This window comes from Micropterus salmoides, unplaced genomic scaffold, assembly GCF_014851395.1.
Source record: "Micropterus salmoides isolate LMB-PRFRI ecotype aquatic unplaced genomic scaffold, ASM1485139v1 Ms_hic_scaffold_10, whole genome shotgun sequence".
NCBI classification, from domain to species: domain Eukaryota; kingdom Metazoa; phylum Chordata; class Actinopteri; order Centrarchiformes; family Centrarchidae; genus Micropterus; species Micropterus salmoides.
The window spans coordinates 7,656,980-7,676,610 of record NW_024040041.1 but is presented as its reverse complement, the minus strand read 5'-3'; the positions used below and the strand labels follow the sequence as shown (position 1 = coordinate 7,676,610).

At 39.6% G+C, this 19,631-nt stretch overlaps 1 protein-coding gene across 2 annotated transcripts; it reads left to right on the top strand.

The window, feature by feature from the left end:
- Positions 1-381: 381 nt before the first annotated feature.
- LOC119883063 (ral guanine nucleotide dissociation stimulator-like 1) lies at positions 382-17,930 on the top strand. 2 transcript variants are annotated; one of them, XM_038693560.1, is made up of 17 exons: positions 382-769; positions 3,880-4,169; positions 5,099-5,143; positions 5,273-5,472; positions 5,608-5,765; positions 5,858-6,085; positions 6,235-6,338; positions 7,528-7,612; positions 8,855-8,926; positions 9,500-9,586; positions 11,116-11,148; positions 11,464-11,585; positions 13,069-13,158; positions 13,381-13,525; positions 14,346-14,663; positions 15,719-15,833; positions 15,930-17,930. In XM_038693560.1, the coding sequence occupies exons 1-17, from the start codon at positions 746-748 to the stop codon at positions 16,067-16,069; spliced, it is 2,256 nt and encodes a 751-aa protein (XP_038549488.1). In that variant the 5' UTR covers positions 382-745; the 3' UTR covers positions 16,070-17,930. The 2 variants fall into 2 exon arrangements, with proteins under 2 accessions (XP_038549488.1, XP_038549497.1); XM_038693569.1 differs by lacking the exons at positions 15,719-15,833; positions 15,930-17,930 and adding an exon at positions 13,858-14,051 and having other exon boundaries at positions 14,346-14,486.
- The last annotated feature ends 1,701 nt before the right edge of the window (positions 17,931-19,631 follow it).

Genomic DNA, 19,631 nt, shown 5'->3' with positions numbered 1-19,631 from the left:
TTCTATTAATACAACAAACAGCAGCATGTGCATGGCTGGTCAAAAACTGTGTACTCATTTCAGTCCCCATTCACCTTTACCTGTCCTGGTGAGCTCACCTTTATGCCTTCCTGCACTCATACCCCACCCAGTGTTAAAAAAAACAGTAGGTTACTCAAACTGAACAATCCATGCATACATACCAGCTGCAACATAGGTCTGCATTATGTATTAACACCTTCAGCTAAAATCTAAAATAAAAAAGGTGTGGTTTGACATTTTGTCAAATGTACTTATTTGCTTCCACACACGCACATGCAGACACACCTCCTCTCACTCCTCCTACAGTCAACACTTGCAGCAGAAAGTCGCCACCCACTATAAAGCCCAGTGAGTGTCAGTCACACTGTCCACAGCCAGAGAGAAAACTCACCGCGGGCTGCGGTGGATCAAAATAATTTACTAGAGGAAACAAGTCGGAGAAGTTCTGTCTGTTTTCGCTTTGCCACAGACCGTCACATGGGAATAGCCGCACACATTTCTATGCATTTATAAAATGTAGCGACTATACTTCGCAGTGAAAGTCGTCTTTGTAATTGTGAAATAGCCGCGTTAATGTAGTTCCAAACGAGAGAATAAAATAAATCGTTTTAATACACCAAGATGCAGCACTGAATTGAACTATCTCGCAAGGTGGAAGTTGATTTTCAGCCCAGCAATTCCTGTCAAGATGGAAAGACACACTCCTTAGGCGACTGGTGACGAGATGGGAAAATGGGAGTTAACAATGGTAAGACAAATGTTTGATATGATCCCAGAATAAACTGATCCATAAATGAAATGAACTAAACAGTAGAGCGAGACCACCGTTTGTAATTTCCGTTATTCCATAGAGCCAATCAGGGGCAGTCAGTGATAATGTAAGAGATGCAAATAAATGTTCTCATTAATGCATGAAGAGATCCCTGCAGTGTCCCTTGGCCCTTAAAGCTTACTTGTCATATGTAAACGCCTCTTTTTTATATTGTCTGTGAATTAAAACATTACATTTGAGCCACAGAGCTAAGCATCAGTTTTTTTTTCTAAAAATAAAAAATAAAAACAGAAGTTCTGTTAGAAACACTTAATGCTGTTCTGAAGAATCTAGCCATCTGGATGAAAACATATTCCATCTGTTGCACAATAAAAACAGCACTGATATTTCCTAATCTAGGTAATTATATGTTTATGTATTTTTTTTTGTAGAACTTACAAAAACAATAAAAATGTTGGAAGGAGGTATAACTAACTAATACTAAAATGTTTAATTTTGGTTCAAGTTGTGTAAATTGAGCAAGGGCATGCTGTATGACAGACCCCATTTGGAATAGAAAAAAAGAGACACAACTTGGGAAACGGACTTTTTGTACAACAGCAGATATAAGTGTTCTTATAAAATGACCTTCTTTCAACCTCCTTTCAGTTGTTTGCTATTTATTTTTTCAGAGAATCAGGTGCTTAGCTCTGTGAGAGGCACAAATTGAGGCAGTGAAAGGTCACTGTGTTTACTTCCCTGTGTTTAAGTCTCTGTCTCTTGCCGTTCCATGATCTGCCTCTTCATTCATGTAAAATTTTTTCTTTTTCTGATTTAGATTTGGCTATCAGGAGAGCTTAGTACCGCCATCGCTGGCTCTGAGTTTGTAGGCTACGCACAGTTTCCCATCTGTGTAGCTAACAAACCATCCTATAGTTTCAGTGAGGGACAATGGGGAGTGTGTGATACTGGTTAGGACAAGCAAACGCAGATGTAAAATATTTGCCTTTAAGACATTTAAATAATCATTTACATAAAAGGATGCAAGTCCTCTCATGGAGATAATTTCATTTAAATGAGGACAGGCAGTGTCTTTCATCTTCTCTGAAGTATTTAGTCAGTAATGCTTGATGTGTTCCTGTATTCCAGAAATGATTTTGACAACAAACTACAAATTCACAAATACAAATTTTTGTACGGAATGATTCAGATCGAAAAGCTCATGACACACATGAAGGTCCACTTGCTTTCATTCCAGGGCCTCCATGTGATGCATAATACAAACCAGATAGTTTAGACAGGAGTCATGCAAGAAATGTTGACACTTTGTGTCATTACGGAACGCATTGGAAGGCATTGAAAGGAGCATACCGATGATTTTACACATGACATTGGGTTTCTTTGTTATGGGAGAATACCACCAAAGTCCTTATGGGAAAGTCACTACTTGGCAGCCATCTTGGCAATGCCTCATGGTGTTCGGACTAACAAGACCAGAGGAAGAACTGCACTTTTACTGGTCACCGGGACATAAAAACTACATGAATAGAATCAGCAGTAAAATCTGATAAAAATCACTGAAAAAGTTTGACAACTTTGCCCTCAAATAAAGTTTAAAAAGCATTTTTCCCGACCGGTTATACGTCTACTACCCATGCGTCATTACTACCATGCATGCGTATTTGAAAAATGACAGACCCTTACGTCAGCAGAACCACACATTTGGCTGAAATATGTTTCCCGCCTCGGCTGTTAAAAGCAGACGATTGGCTCTCTAGCGAGAGGGGCGGGATAGCCACCATCTTCGGCGTTACGGGCTTTCCCTATAGACTTGTACTGAGGATTCTTAAAGTGGCGTGTCTCCTCTACGAAACGTCTGTGGTACTACTCAACCTGTGAAAACTGCATGATTTCTTCTGTTGCTCTGTGGGAGCTTTCTAAAGTCTGAGATAATAAATAACCCTGATGATGTCATGATGATGTCATCAGGGTTATTTTGGCTCGAGACAGGAGACTAAAACATTTTTAACAGAATTTGAATTTCATTTTGATTTGGAAAAAAGTAAAACGCAACGCTAAAAATGGAAACGCATTGCAAGGAGAAACCATTTCAGTTATCTCACAAGTATTTTTGAGCGCCAATGAGCTCATAAATCAGCTGGTGCTCTGTCTTCGTTGGTGATAGTTCATAACATCAAAATAAAAATCACATATTGATTAGTGGCTCCTTTGGGCCTTTTTTAAATTATGCGTCACAGCTGTTGTCTCTTTATACTTCAGATAATGTGAAAGCGTGAACAAGGAGCTGTGTGTGTTGTGTCGAGTGCTGTTGAGTGTTCTGGAGAACTAATTGCTCATGTGCTAATTAATAACGCTCGCTCGACATCAAACAAGCTCTCACCCTGTGTCTGAATATATAATGAAAAAAACAGTATGATGGAACAAAATCATGACACTTGGGGCTGAACGAACCTACAGTCCTTTCAAGGCTCTTAATGGTGGATGGAAACTCTGTCATTTAGGCAGTGTTTTGCATTTGTTTTGGTGTTTTGCTTTTAAGGACTATTTAATGTATTAACCTTTGATAAGCCTGTATTTGTCCATAAACATTCGTGTGAACCTACAACATTCTGGGAAATGTCAGGTTGCTGTGTAAGCACTGGCAAATACAAGCATGTAAAGTGGATGAACCCCTGATAACACAGTAACCTGTTTGTGCGGTCAATGGAGGCTTGAAATGATGGTTATTATGGAGTATTATGTAATTGCTGTAACTCATATGGGATCAGTATGAGTGTCAGTGGTGGTGTGTCACATGTTTGTGTGTGTGTGTCTACCTCCCACACCTCTAAAGCTCGCTTCACCTGAATGTTTGGCCATGGAGGTCTACAGCTATCTGTACCTCCTCACTGGCCAACCCGATCCTAGTGTTGTGACCAATAACATACATGTACAGTGAGGTGGAAATCTATTCACAACTGAATTTGTGTATTTGACCCGTAGCCTACCTGTATTTTGAGACACGTGTCAAGGCACTGGAGTGTGGAGACTTCCTCAGTGTAGTGGTGTAAACCTTAAACATTATTTTCCACCTCTACCATCCCCAGAACCCAGTGCAAGAGTGGGGTGAGGAGCATGAGGACGGTGCAGTTTATGGTGTCACCCTGCGTCGGGAGCCCGTTCCCTCTTCCCCCAACAGCGGTGAGACGAGTCCATGCTGCGCTTTTGTCCAGTACCGAACCTGCAAGGTGCGGCGTCTGAAGGCTGCGACCCTGGACCTGCTTGTGAATCACCTCCTCGACCCTGAATGCCAGGAGCAGGACTATGGCAGGATCTTCCTCTCCACATACATAACCTTCACTGGTACCTCAAAGCTCATTGAGCTTCTTTTCCAGAGGTACAATCCCTTTTTTTGTAACAGTTTTCTTTCTTGCCGACAGTGAGATGAGAGGATTGATACCACTCTCCTATCTGTATGGTAAATATGAAGCTACTCCCAGCAGCCAGTAAGCTTGGCATAGCGCAAAGACTGAAAAGAGGCAGAAACAGGCTCTGTTCAAAGGTACCAAAATCTACCTGCCACATCTCTAAAGCTTGCTAATTTACACATTATATCATTTTTTATTATCCGTACAATACCTTAAGTGCTAGCTTCCAGGCTAATGTTTCCCCCACATTTCCAGTCTTTATGCCAAGCTAGCTGGCTCCTGGTGGTAGCTTAGCATACAGACATGAGTGGTATCAATCTTGTAATTTAACTCACAGCAAGAAAGTGTAGTTCCCAGAATGTCAAATTACTCCTTTTAATGGTTAGCTGAATGAGACATTTCATTCAGTTCCTCCTCATTCACATTAAAATTCACATTCATGCCCTCATGCCACTCTTTCGCCCATTGCAAATGCTGTAACGTTTTAGCATCGTTCTCTGGTTACCTTAGTACATGTTCCTTGTAGACATGAAGAGCCACAAGTGAAGAGCCATCTCTTGTGTGGTTGATTCTGGGGAAAACAACTTGGGTTATTGCACATGCAAAGTCACCATGTTGCGTCAGGATCTTTTTATACATTGTTTCCCTGACAAAGCAACTATCTCCTGCCAGCTTTGATGTAATAATAAGTACCTAGCAGGTGCTCATTATCTTGAGGCTTTCAACAACAACAATTATGCACAGAGTGGTTTTAGACTGTAGCTGCATGAATCAAGGTCAGATTTAGGATAGCTGCAGGGTCAGGAACAAATACTTATAATTAAAAAATATACAACCTAAACCAACCAAAGTCCAATATAACTTAAGATCATGGTTAATGTTGTTTTTTTCCCTATAGAGAAAATGCTGTCTCAGATCTGGACAACAGTGAATGCTACACGAGGTTGGTGAATGACCTTTTGAGTTAACAATTCAGTGTGCTTGAACTGTTATGCGGTTTTTCTAGTGTCATTATGGCTTAAAGTGTTGTTTAAATAGTTAAACTGTAATGATTCTTCCACTGCCTCCTCAGCCCTCTGTTGGCCTTTGTCCAGACATGGTTGGATGAGTACAGTGAGGACTTCAGGGATCCTCCACTGCACGGGTCACTCAGGCTGCTGTTGGATCACCTGAGGATCAGCTCGGCAGTTCACGATAACATGCGCAGTCAGCCCAATTTCTGCTCTTTGGCTGCGCAAGCGGAGGCACTGCTCAAGAGGTTACAGATTGAAGGTGATCCTCCACCACATGACTGAAAGTGAAAAGGCCGTTGTCCATGTCCCAAACCATCATGGTAGCTGTCAACAATGTGAAAAACCTCCTGCAAAAAGCCATGCTCATTTTTTCTTGATTCCTGTGTTTCTTCAGAAGCGAAGACGAATGTCAGCCCGGCCCAGGCAGATGTGGAGCAAGCTGAGGAGGGTTCTTGTGATGAGGATTCAGGGTGTGAAAACTCTCTGGATCAAGGGGGCATCATGGATTTCTCAGCTGCAGCCATTGCTGAACAGCTCACCCGAATGGACTCCGTATGTCATATATTTTATGTTCCACATTTCCACATTCATATTGTTTTAGTTTGATGATTAAAGGCTGATGATTGGTTTTCATGGCGTTTCAGGCTCTGTTTGTCAAAGTGGTGCCTTACCAGTGTCTGGGCTGTGTGTGGTCGCAGAGAGACAAGAAGGAAAACATGTCTCCCACCATCCGAGCCACCATTGCACAGTTCAACGCCATTACTAACCAGGTCATCATTTCCCTGCTCTGCCCACCGACAGACGCCACCTCCAGTCCCACTACACCAGCTCAAAGGGCCTGCATTATAGAGAAGTGGATCAGAGTAGCACAGGTCAGTCCAAAATGCCAGAGTTATTAAAGATTAGGCTGCATTATATGTATTAGACAAGACTTCATAAGAGCTGCATTAACTGACCCTTTATTTAAGGAGAAACTCATCAACACAAAACTATTTGATGTGAAATGATGTTTCCTCTGCAGGATTGCCGTCGGCTGAAGAACTTCTCGTCTCTCAGGGCGATCCTGTCGGCCCTTCAGTCTAATGCGGTTTACAGGCTGAGAAAGACCTGGGCTGCTGTTAGCAGGTAGGTTTGGGTTAAAACCATTTCAAAGCCGCAACTTTAAATAATTGTCCCTTAATGAGGACAATGAACCCTCATCATGTGCAACTAATGTAACTGACAGAGCATGTCAGCCAATATCTCTCTTTTGGATGACCCATATTAATAAGTGTATCATTTGTTCTTTTCTTATTCAATTGGGAATCCAAAACAATGTTTTATAGACATAAAACATTGTTTTGGATTGGAAACGAATTTGATTTTAATATTTAATTCTATCTGATTTGTTACAGACTTCTTTGTGTGTGACACTTGATAACTTTGCAGCAAATACACTTGGGCATTACCTAATTTAACGTAGGCTGGTGAATATCAGCTTGAACATTAAGTGGGTTTTTTTCAACAGTGTCTTTTGAAAAAGGTCACATTGAAAACTTTCACTTGTGTGAACAGATACAGTGAGTTAGACTGTGGCCAGCAACCTGAGCCAAATGAACTATTAACACTTCATTGTTTGCTGTGTACCACTGGATGTACTGAAAACTATCACTGAATAAATCTGATAGTGAAGAAAGAAAGATTCTCAGGACAGTTTTGACGGAATCCATTTCTTGTCCCAGCACACACATACAGTGAGTTACACGGTGTGCTGCAATAAGCCTTGTTTTTTATTTCACAAAGTACTCTGTTTAAGAAAAAAACAACTATGTTGATGTTCAAGCTAATATTCATTACATTAAATCAGGTACCGCTATTACCCAAGTGTAGGCCAAGTGCAAGAGTCGAACAAGTCACTAACTTCCTAATGACACAAACTCAAATTCGGGCTGTGGCCTGTTTATTCATTTCCTATTTTTGACTTTTCAGGTACGATAAACAAGCTGTTATAATTTTTTTTTATGTGTGTGTGTTGTATTCATAAATGAATAACGACATAAGAAATAGAAAACAGTGACTGGATTTAAAAATACACGTAAAACCAAATGATTCAGTGTCAGGTCATAAACACTGCAGTAAACTATTATAATGTCAAGGATAACTGAAGCACAAGTTCACGTTGCTCTCGCTATGGTGTAAACAGGTGGTCATGGACCAGGTACTGAAATGTCAAAAGTTATCACCAGTTGAAGTAGTTATTTATAGTAGTTATAGTTAATTATTTGTTTTTGAACTAAATATCTGCATATTTAACACGTCTCTGTTCTTTTTGTAGGGATAGCATGGCCACGTTTGATAACCTCTGGGAAACCTTCCCTGATGAGAACTATGTCCTGACCAACAGAGAGCTCCTGGAGGAGGTGAGAAGGAAAATGTTTGTTGCACAAAAAACAGGCTAGATTGACATACACATTTAGGTACACAGGTCATTATAACCACACTTCACACAAAATATGAATTTATATTCCACACGAGCATAAGTTAACATTTGTCATATATGTCTTGTTCATCATCAAATTATCAAACTTGCAAATAAGAATCTTTCTCTCTAAGTTCAACAGGGTGGGCTGAGGTGGGGGCTTCACTGATCTGAACTGAAGGTTAATTAAATCACTAATGAAACCAATAATGGGGCAGTTTTCAGCAGGAGACACAATACTGGAATTTCACAATGGGTCTTTAATCAAGAAACTGACCATAAACCCAACATGATATGAGGGATTGATTAAGAACATAGAACAGAGACAAGCTTGCTTCATTGAAAACATGTACAAATTACTGTCTGCCTAAGCACTCAAAGTACACAGATTTCTCTTTTTAATCATTAAAAAGATTCATTTTTGAGTTAATATTTACAGAAATGTTTAACAGAGTGTTAATGGGGAGACGAGAGGCCTCAAGCACATTGTGTTCCCTTTTCCCTTTTATGAAGTGTTCTTTATGCAGGTGCGTCAGAGGCGGCTTGTGTCTAGTTACAGTGAAAGAACTCTTAAGTCAATAGATCACAGACACACCAGTACTCTCAAGTACACCACAACCAAGCAACCTGCACTAGTATCTGCGGCTTCACAGTGACATTCATCACTGGGAGGTCCTTTTAAACTAGTTGTTCTCCTCCTTTTCATTTCATTGTTGTTGTATTCAGGCACTGCCTTTTACTAAGGAAGCTTTTATCTATGGAAGTACACTGACTTATGTATTTACTTAAAGCCTAATCGTTGTATTTTGTATTGCACACAAAGGCTTAAGAGAGAAGGCTTAGACGTGGCTTCCCTCCCTTTCACAACATAATTATTCATTATAATTATTATAATTATTATATACAAACATGATATCCAAGTAAATGTATAATAACTGTTATTCTTGTATTGAAGAACTTTCTCCATAAGCCAGTTTACAGTTCGAGCACATCCTTTATATAAAGCCCCCTTGGATGTGCTTGTTTGTATTCATATGTGTTTATGCATGTAAACACAAATTCACGCCGTAGTCAGATTTAGCTACATTTGTTCAGTTTTAATCACTTATTTTTGATAATAATGTATAATGTATGTGCTTATAAACTTAAACTGAATATGGCTCCACCTGACCTACTTTGACAGGATGGAGGCCAAGCTTCTGTGGATAACATTTCTCCAAAGATATCCAAGCGGAGTCCAATCCACAGACAGATGGTAAGCCATACATCAGGATGGGAAAATAGTGAGACGTTTTGAAGACGTGAGATGAATTCCCAGTGCCATATATCACCGAGACCTTGCGCAACCTTCCCTTTCTGCCACGACAAATGTCGCATAATGTGATAATATTTCATGTGATATTATCTTGGAGTCATTTTACCCAAGGCGAGATTTAGGTACAGCTTTTTAAAAATACACATGCAAGATGCCACAAGAGAGCTAACTTCCCTCAAGGGTATCGCTGGCATGGCAGAGACTCAAAGCTATCTTTAGCCTCGCTGGGTGTTGAACAAGTTTCAAATGGCCTCACATCACCAGGATTATAGGACAGTAATAATAGACTACATCGGGGATCTTTGATGAGTCATATGCTCATACTCCTGGGCCGTAACATGAACCCACAGTGCTGTTAATTGGGACTTGCCTTGTGTGAATGTCGTCCGATCTCTATTCTGTTAAAAAAAGGCTAATGACTTGATTTAAAAATACATGTATAACCAGATACAGTGACACAGGAAACTAGTGCTGTAACCCTAATCGGCAGTGTGCTTACATGTTTTTCTGTAGAGTACCTCCAGTGGAGTCGTTCCTTACCTTGGCACCTACCTGACTGTCCTCACCATGCTGGACACTGCTCTGCCAGACACTGTGGAGGTACATACTGTAGCCAGACTAACAGTTACTCTGTATATTGTTTGATAAAGTTAACAATCAGTGGTTAAAGTGTCTACTGTCCAGTATGAAATATTGCATCATAACATGTTTACTTGAAATACCTCTAATTAGCATTCATAAGCAGTATATAAACATATTTTATATGTATATAGAAAGGGTATATATAGGATTATAAGGCCCTCGTTTTATGTCTACAAATACCTACCCTGCCTCTTCACAGAAAGCAAGAGAGATAACAGTATCTACAAACAAACTGCGTTCTAATATTAATTTTATAATTATTTTTTTATAATTATAATGAATTAATTTGCAATTTAACAGTGGTGGAATGTAACCAAGAACATTTTCCCAAGAACCGTACTTTGAGAGGCACTTGCATTTACTCAGTTATTTCCATTTTATGCTGCTTTACACTTCTACTTCATTGTATTTCAGAGGCAAATATTGTTTATTGTACTTCACTACATTTATCTGACAGCTATAGTCAACAACTAACAAAACCATATCATTACTCCAAAGTCTGCTGCTTATCTACCGCCCCACCTTGTTCTCCTCCTGTGTTCTCGTGAAGTTTCAGAGCAACAGAAACACAAAGCTTCTCCATAACCATAGTAACTCACTCCTCACGCATGATGCGAGAGGAGAGGAAGAGAGCTGAATGAGATTACTCTGAGCAGCATGCAGGGAAATAAATTAGCCTACAATAGAATAGACTTTTGTATATTTCTTATGATCTGAATAATTCACTAGATCTGTCGCTTGTTGCTTTTTATAAATTAAGTTGTTGATGGTCTGAAAAAGGTAGGTAGCAGACCAAACCATTGCGAGGCATACAAGGGGGGAGGGCATAATCTTTCAAAACTTAAAAACACGTTGGACTCCTAGCAAATTATTGCTACGGACAACTTACAGGGACATATGCCTACCGACCCTACTAAATTTCACAACCTTCTTTTATACAGTCTTAATTCAATTTGATCAAATGTATTGTTCCTGCTTGCCTTTGTATAACTAATTTAAGGAAAAAATAATTTGTCAAAGCAAATCCTCACTGAAGTTCCACTGTTCAGGTTTCAGTCACTTCTTATATGGCCTTGTTGAGTTTGCTCAGTCGTTATCAATATAAAATATTTCCTTATTATTAATAAATATAATAATAAAGATGCAAAATTTCATGCTCATGTTAAATATGGAGACTTATTCATGACCATGATTACAACTGTGTTCAATTATACTGTCAGTGATTCATCATGTTTTTATACACCTTTTATGGATGATTCACAGGAGGTATTATAGTTGTTAACGAATACATTGACACTAACAAACACTTAAAAAAGGTTTTATCTCTGCTACATTACATTTTTATAATTTACTGCCTATAAATGCTAAATAGGGAATGTTAGAATAAGGTGTTACCGTAGTTTTTTTGTTCATTTCTTGATCAAATTAATCATTGATACGTATATGCAATAAATAAATACTGTACTGACAATCTACTCTTTTGACAGGGAGGGCTCATAAACTTTGAGAAGAGGAGGAGGGTAAGTGGCTCCTCTTGGTTGTCTTTTATGTATTTACCTTTTTTTATGTGTGTGTGCGCGCATCCACATAACATTTGTTCAGCACTACATGCTTGCGTGGTTGGGTGTGTACAGTATATTCTCTTTGTCAAAGTAAACCAAGATATTTTCTGACCCTTGTTTTTTCAGGCATGCTGAAAGCTAGTTTAGTTTTCCTTTTTAAACATTTACACATCTCTTTAAGGAACAATATTCGGTTGTACCTTGTTGCTCGAGACAGGCTAAGCAACCCCACTCTCTGTCACTCAATCCGACGATATTTCTCTCTCCTTACAGGAGTTTGAGGTTCTGTCACAGATCCGTGTGCTGCAGGTGTCCTGTTCCCAGTACAACCTACCCCATCACCCCAGAATCGCTGCCTGGCTGCAGGGACACAAGCTGCTCACTGACCAGGAGAGGTGAGCTGAACAAAGTGTTTTACTTACCCCTCGCATAACATTCATGTGATTAGATCACAAGCAGCCCAGTTATATAATTTGAAATATGCATTGTAAAAATTCTTCTTCTGTTGTTATAGAGTTTATTTGCTATGTGGACAAATAAAGGTGTGTTGCTTTTAATAAGTTTCCACTCAAAGATACGTTGTATGCACTATAATTGATCAAAATGCCCTGTCATAGTGAGTAATGGCATCTGGTCAGTTCATGTTATCAGCTGAGACGTGGGTGCAACTCTGTGCTGTCTGAGCCTTATCATAAAGAAACAACTCCTTTGACATTTATAATGCAATATTTAGCTACATACTCATATAACGTCTGGCAGTTCATAAAATCTTTAATGTTTGCTGTAATTCTGTTGGGGAGATTTCTGTTACGCAAACTTCAAAAAATACGGAACTGAAGAGAAAAACAAACTGGCATGATGTATGCTACCTACAGAAAAGACCCACACTAATGTCAGTTTCGGATGCAAAAATAAAGAAATGTTGTGATTTATCCTTTTGAATAAATAAACAAGCAAGCATTTCTTAGTTCCTTTCAGAACTAAAAACAGAAAAAAATTTTTTTTTAAATGTTGATCCTCCACCAAACAGTAGAGGTGCCAACTTACAATGAATACACTACAAAAGTAGACATTTAACAATCAAATTTCTTTCTTTATTATCTGTTATCTGTTTTAATTGGAGCAATCTAGCAGTGTTTCAGGAGCAGGGCCACACCTCAATCATGCCACTTCCAGCATTCCTATAAATACCCATCTCCTCCTCTTTCACTCTCATATTCTGCATCCTTTGAAAAACCCTGAAATGTTTTTGATGAATATATATAAATCATTTTAGAATTAGATCAGACTGTTTCATCTGCGCTGTGGTGCAACTGCACAGCAGTTTTTTCACCTTCTTGAGGTATTTCCTTTCATGTATATTAAATCATTATTACCAGTATTAGCTGCATCGCCCCACACTTACTTGTTTAGTGTCTGTATTTTGATTTTAAACATCTCAAACATCACCAGAAATCGTCAATATAATTTTAATTGATCGAATTATTATAATATAATGGAATAAAATTAGATTCTCATATTGACAACAATTTACAATAAGCAACTGTTATATGTCATGGCAATAATCAATAAATTGACACCTCAACCGATTGATAAAGCATGTTTAAAAATCTAATATAATATATAATATAATAAGTAAAGTAAAAACAAAAATATGATTACCATAAACATGCCACATGCCAAGGTCTGGTTTTTAAACCGCAGTGCACCCTGGATATAAAAAAATAAAGTTTACAGAGTGCTTGGGGACGCCTCAGTCAACTCAAGTCAAATGCAGCACATTTTTCAACAAGATATCACAACTCAGAATGTGCTCTAGAGAGGGCCATTCAACGGCTAAACATCTGTAGCAGGATTTCATTTCTGTTTTTGTTACAGCTACGAACTGTCGAGGAATCTGGAGCCTCCAGTGGACCTGTGTTCGCCAAATCCCCGGAGCCGCTGCACACTCGCAAAGAAACTGTCCTTGTGAGTATCACGGTATGGTCTCATTTCAATGTTCAAATACACACAGTCATAGTAGGAACTGACCAAACTCCATTTACTGACTCTCTTTTTCTTCCAAAACATGAAAGGAATTGAGTTTGATTTGTTCTATGCAGTGTTGATACACAGTAGAAGGAAAATTAATTCTATAAAACTATATAACTGTGTATAAAACAGCAGTTTTTCTGGCTTCTTTGATACAAGGTCAAGTGTCTTCAGTCTCTTGTCAGCGAGCGAAGGATTAAAAAAACTCCCCTCTGACCAGATCAGCGTTACGTCTTCTGGATCCAGTGGATCTGAGATGGAGGATCTCTGCTCCTCAAACTCAGGCTGTTCCATCAGATTGCAGGTGAACAGCTGGTTGTGTGTGCGTGCATGTATCTGCCTCACTGTCTTATAGCCTTGTTTTCTTTCCATCCTTTGTCCACAGTTGTGCTAACAGTGGTTTCTTTGTTGAACGCTTTGTCATGCTGTGCCTTCATCTAATGGCCGTCTGTGTTCAGCACAACATCCACTATTTACACTTCGCAAACAATCATCCTGTTATATGTAGTCAAACAAACCCCTGAAGCACTGAAGCATTTGTTTCTAGAAGAGTGCATGCAGTAGATTGCCAGAAATGCTTTTTGCTATGTTTTTTTTTTTTTTTTTTATTTGTTTTAAATAAATCACTGAATCAAGAGGAGCCTGCGATGGCCTGGCGACCGGTCCAGGGTGTACCCTGCCTTTCGCCCGATGTCAGCTGGGATTGGCTGTACGCGGGATAAGCGGTTGACGATGGATGGATGGAATCAAGAGGACCTTGAGCATACAGTCATAAATGTGCACAACAAATATTAGCAGATGTGAGATGTGCCTGGAGGAGATAATGAGAAGTAAGATTCACTGAATGGCTTTTAAAACCGGGAAACTTACATAATCTCCCTTCACAAAAGAGTCTCTTTAAAGGGCTGTCGAAACTAGAGTGAGTCCTCAACAAGTGGAATTTCATTAGCTGAGCTGGAGTGGGGCTGTTAAATGGTGCACAGCTGTCCCTGCTGCTCCGCGGCTCAGCAGTTTAGTGGTTCACCGCAGAGCAATCAATTCTGAAACACTACAAATGCCATAACTCTTATTTCCAGTGGCACTCATCAATATTCTTTCTTGTTTTTGTCTCACCTTCTCTGCAGTCCTTTCACAGCTCCTGCAACAATGTGTCTGAGGTATTTTCTTCCTCCTCGTCCTCCTCTTCCTCGTCCACCCCCGGCTCCTCCTTTCCAGACTCCCCTACCCCCTCCAACGCCTCCCCTGACCGGCGGACTGATCCGAGCTCTCCTGCCACGTCCTGCGGCGGTGCTCGGCCGAAGCCCACTCTGGCCTCCCACCACAAACGCTCCGTGTCCATGATCTCCCTGCCTTTGTATAACCGTCAGGTGGCTGACTCCTGTATAATCAGGGTGAGCGTGGACCTGGGCCAGAACAACGGCAACATGTACAAAAGCATCCTGGTGAGTTTATCCTCTAGTGCCAATATCAAAATATTAGATCTTCACGGCATTTTGTTGTTTTTAATATCCAAAGATAGAAATTTAATATGACGGAATTAATTATTTTGTGTTGTACTGCATATGCACTACTACAGTGGTGAAAAGGAACTTGCTTTATATTTATATTTGCTCAAGTGCTGTGTTTAAGTACAGATATGAGTATATCCATGTCATGTTTCACTACAGAGAGAAATATAATTACTTTACAGTGTACATACAAACCATATGATGAGCTTAGAAAATAAAATGCATTGTTAAGATGAAACTATCCAACTTATATAGGGTAGATATGTACCTCCACCTTGACCAACAACAATATTAAAATACTTACACATAGTTATAATGTAATAACATATATAATAGAAAACCATTCACAAGGGGCATTTTTAATTTTGACACTTTTCGTACGTTTTGGTACATTTTGTTAATTAAATTTATGTACTTTAGTGTAGTAACATTTATAATAGGGCAACCAAACAGGATTTTCATTATTGATTAATCCAGTTATTATTTAGCAATTGTTTAGTCTATTAAATGTAAAAAAAAAATTTTGAAAAAAGGCTTTCCCACCTTTAAAGGTGAGATTAAAAAGAGCAAATAGCAAATCGTCACATTGGAGAAGCTGCACGCGGAGAATGGACAAAGGTTTTGCTTGACAAATGACTTGAATGATTAATCGATAATTAGAATTAAATAGTTGCAGATTATTTTTCTGTCCGACTGACTATGTGACTAATTGTTTCAGCTCTGATTTTCAATACAAGGTTTTTAAGATATGATAGTGTTACTTTCATTTAAAGATTTAAATGTTTTAAGACAAAAAACTCTATTTGTGTCTGATATTGCTTTTCTACCAGAAAGTTCAATCACCTTGTATAGAAATAATGAACTGCTCTATAATTATCTACTCCCACTTCTTTATTGAAAAACCTAGAATCTGATACAAGATGTCTCCTACTTCACACTACCTACTTCATAGCACTTAATACTTAATAGCAAATTGTTGTCTTTCATAGTTGACCAGCCAGGACAAAACTGCACAGGTGATTCAAAGGGCGTTGGAGAAGCATCACCTTGAGCACATGAACTGGTGGGACTTCAGCCTGACACAGGTCATCTCCCAGGAAAGAGGTCAGAACACAATGACTCATCAGTCAAAAGATTTGTTGAAATAGTAAAAAAAAAAAGAAAATCTTTTAAAGATTTATCTTGTTTTTCTGTTTTCAGAGTTGCTCATACCAGACAAAGCAAACGTCTTCTATGCTATGTCCACAACGGCAAACTTTGACTTTGTTCTGCGCCAACTTCCCAAAGGCCAGAAGAAACCGCTGGGAGCCACGTCGAGTCTCGGACGGTACGCAAAGTAGCACCTCCAGTCTACAAAGTCTGCACCTGGAAGATGAACTGAGGTCCTGGGATGCTCCTGGAATTTTTAGTGGCTGTTTTATAAGAAAAGTGTGTCCTCCGAGATGGTTCATTCTTTTTTCTTTCTTTTTTTTGATGCTAAGAGGTAGAAATGTGATGTGTTTATGGTAAAAGACAAGATGATGCAAAAGCACTTTATTAAGAACAATGCTCGCCTCAACAACAGCAACTGATGACTGACTGAAAAAACCCCATCTGCATCAGATGCGCTTTTATTTCCTGTTGGAATAAACTTAGTATGAATCCTAAAAACAATTAACCCATTCCTTGACTTTTTCCCAGAGGTGAGTTCGTAATGCGTGCATGGTTTTTAAGTGCATCGATTCTTAAGCAAATGCTGACTGAGTTTTGTCCCTGAGACTTCTGCTAAATGTCACTTTAAGTAACCATATGGGCACGAAGACACACACACACACACACACACACACACACACTCTCCCCAGAGAGCAACACGTGCCTACATCAGTGACCTATTTATACATGAACACTGAGAAATGCCTGGCCATTTCCATTTCCCAACGCAGCTGGGTGCCATTAATAACCTGTGTGTTAAAAAGGTAATGGGGGTCAGATGCTGTGTGAAGGGCGTGCAGTCGGCAAAGAACTCCTGGGGCCCCTCAGCAGGTTGTCAGCCACTCAAGATGCGATACCCCACTGTGCTTATGTGTTGCTGTGCCAGTGCCATCTGAGGAGTGGGTGGGGACGTTCTCACCAGGGATCACTGTGTTCCCGGCGACTCTCAGCTCGGCTCCTCCGGTGTTGCTGTGATACTCATCGTGCGTGGCTTGGTTCCCCCCCTGACTGGAAGGATGGCATTCCTGAGCCTGGGTAACCATGGCAGCAGCAGAGACTTTGATGGACAGGACAACATGTACACGTGCAAATGGCTACCATATCTAGATAAGACAACAATATGGTTGAACTGGTGTGTGTGTGTGTGTGGGGAGGGAGATTTCATTGTTTTGCTATGACTAAGTTAAGTTTAAAAGCCTTTTAGATGCTGAGATGTTTTCTGATGTTTTGCATTTAGTTTCTCTCCGGTTCAACTGTGGTTCACTTCCCAGTGTTGATTGCGTGTTGATTTGATTGACACTTGACTCACTAGGTGGCATTAAGTTGTCTCTTAAATAAAATAATCAAAACAAAGTTTATTTTGAAACTGCTTTGATTAGTGAAGTTGTAAATTTAGAGATGTCTTACTGAGAATATTTAAAATGTAATGAAATTTGTTTAATTTTTATTTACTTGTATTGTATTTAACAAATTAGGTTCAGACTTGTGAAGCCTGGATGTAACTGGTTCTTAAATGGCTTGATATAAAGCCAAGGTTAGATGTAATCATTTCAGTGACGTCAACTGACGCCAAGACAGACAGCTGATAGGGATCATATTTTGTTACACTTCAAGCTGCAGGGAGTATTTGCAAAGAGGAAGAGCTACACAATGAACAGACACACTTCAAGTTTTATCACTCAGAAGTCCCACAGTGTTTGGGAGTCGAGAGGCTTGCTCAGGGGCATAGATGGCTGTCTAGGAAAGGAACAGACTCTCACTGCCCTCCTTTACCAACTCTGGTCCCCACAGAGCTGGGGCTTTTAAACAGTAAACACTTTCTCAAAAGCTTACGTGTCCTCATACTCGTCAACGTCCTTTCTTGGCAGCTGAGACCTGAATTGATTGTATTTCTTGGCTTGTAAAAAATACTTTTTGTTGATAAATGATAAATGAAGAGAATGTCACAGGATTTGATATGCATCTCCACACTGTATTGACAACGTCCTAATAAACACTTTTTCAGTCGTATTTGTCTGATTGGTTTCTGCTTTTAAGCCTAAAATGTACAACTTCAAATTCAGCAACATCTACATCACTATCTGGAGCAGACATGTTTTAACATCCTGTTGAAATAAACTTGGTGTGAACCATAGACTGTAGGTGTGAACCCTAAAAAAATGAACCCATTCCTTTGACTTTTTCCCAGAGTTGTGTTGACATGCAACACACGTTTATAGAGGGAAGGAGCTCAATATCTTTTTTTAATCCCCGGTGCAAATCACCAGGAATTATAACAGCTCTGAAAATATCCTAATAAAAGCGATTAATTCCTCTATAATGTAATAGAAAACGGTTGTGGTGCATGTGTTGCATGTCAACACAGCTCTGGGAAAAAGTCAAAGGAATGGGTACATTTTGTAAGGTTCACACCAAGTTTATTTCAACAGGATGCTAAAGCATGTCTGCTCCAGATAGTGATGTAGATGTTGTTGAATTTGAAGTTGTACATTCTAGCTTTGACTTTGCCCATGTTGTTCTCAAAACTACAATCTTGATTGACAATAAAGTGGCTAAATTCATTCCCCTAGCAAATGCTATGTTAAAAAAAACAGCAGTTTTCTCAAACAAAATTGGATAAGTAAAGTAAATAAGTCAGTAAATTTAGCAAAATGGGATTTAGGCCTACAAGGCTACATTATGAAGGATGGAAAACTAATTAATCTTGTTCCAATATTTGTAGGGAGTCAAACAAACCTAAAGAATTTTCCTGAGGGTTTGAGTCTATCCTGATAGTGAATAACCTCTTTTATGTGTCTGTTTTATAATTTACCAAACAGACTTCTGCTTACTAACCCCCCGTCAGTGAAAGTAGACGAAATGGCACCACTAGATGGCGCCACAGAGCTAAGATATGCTCAGCCACTGGCGAGCGAATTTACCAGTAAACTGTATTGACACGGAGACGCCACGCGGGTGTAGAAGCATCCTGCCAGTATTAGCTTAACACATTTGGTTCCTCCTTGATATGTTTGGAAGTAAAGAGCATTCAGTCCTGCAGAGGTATTTTGTATGTAGATGTTTTGCTAGTGCAACAACGTCATCAGGTGGTTGCTCCTCGTTTTGAAACCCTCAGGGCATAATTTGCTCTACCTCTTCATTCCATCAAACCTGAATGCTTGTTTGACTTTGAATAGAGGTGATTTCATAATCTCTTTTAAACAGAAAACATCTCCATGGACCGAGTCCAGCAGCTGCACTTTTTGGATTTGGATTCACTATTTGAGTACTTGCCTCATGATGTGTGTGTGTGTGTGTGTGTGTGTGGGGGGGGGGGGGGTTACAGGTTAGCAGTTCTAGAGGAGAAACAGGACACTGCACATGAGACATTCAAGGTCTTATCTGGATTTGTCCAGGAAATCGGTGTAGCAGGTCTCTAAAGAAGACTGATGAGACATGGAGTTTAGTTGTCAATAAAAATCGATGATCTTCACCTCAGTTGACCCACCAGTGTTTGAAGAAGTCAGGGGCGTGTCGGTCCACAGCTGCTTTCTGTGTCAAAGTGAGGTGTGTCACTTCTGGGGAAGTCAGAAGTCCTCTCCACACAGTCTCTCTGGCCTGTTGGCCGTTTTGTTTCCTCATAAATGTAATATTAAGATCTTCATAGGCTCATGATGCACTGACATCAGTATGTCTTAATCTAAACACTCAGTGTGTTCCCTTTTGCTTTCA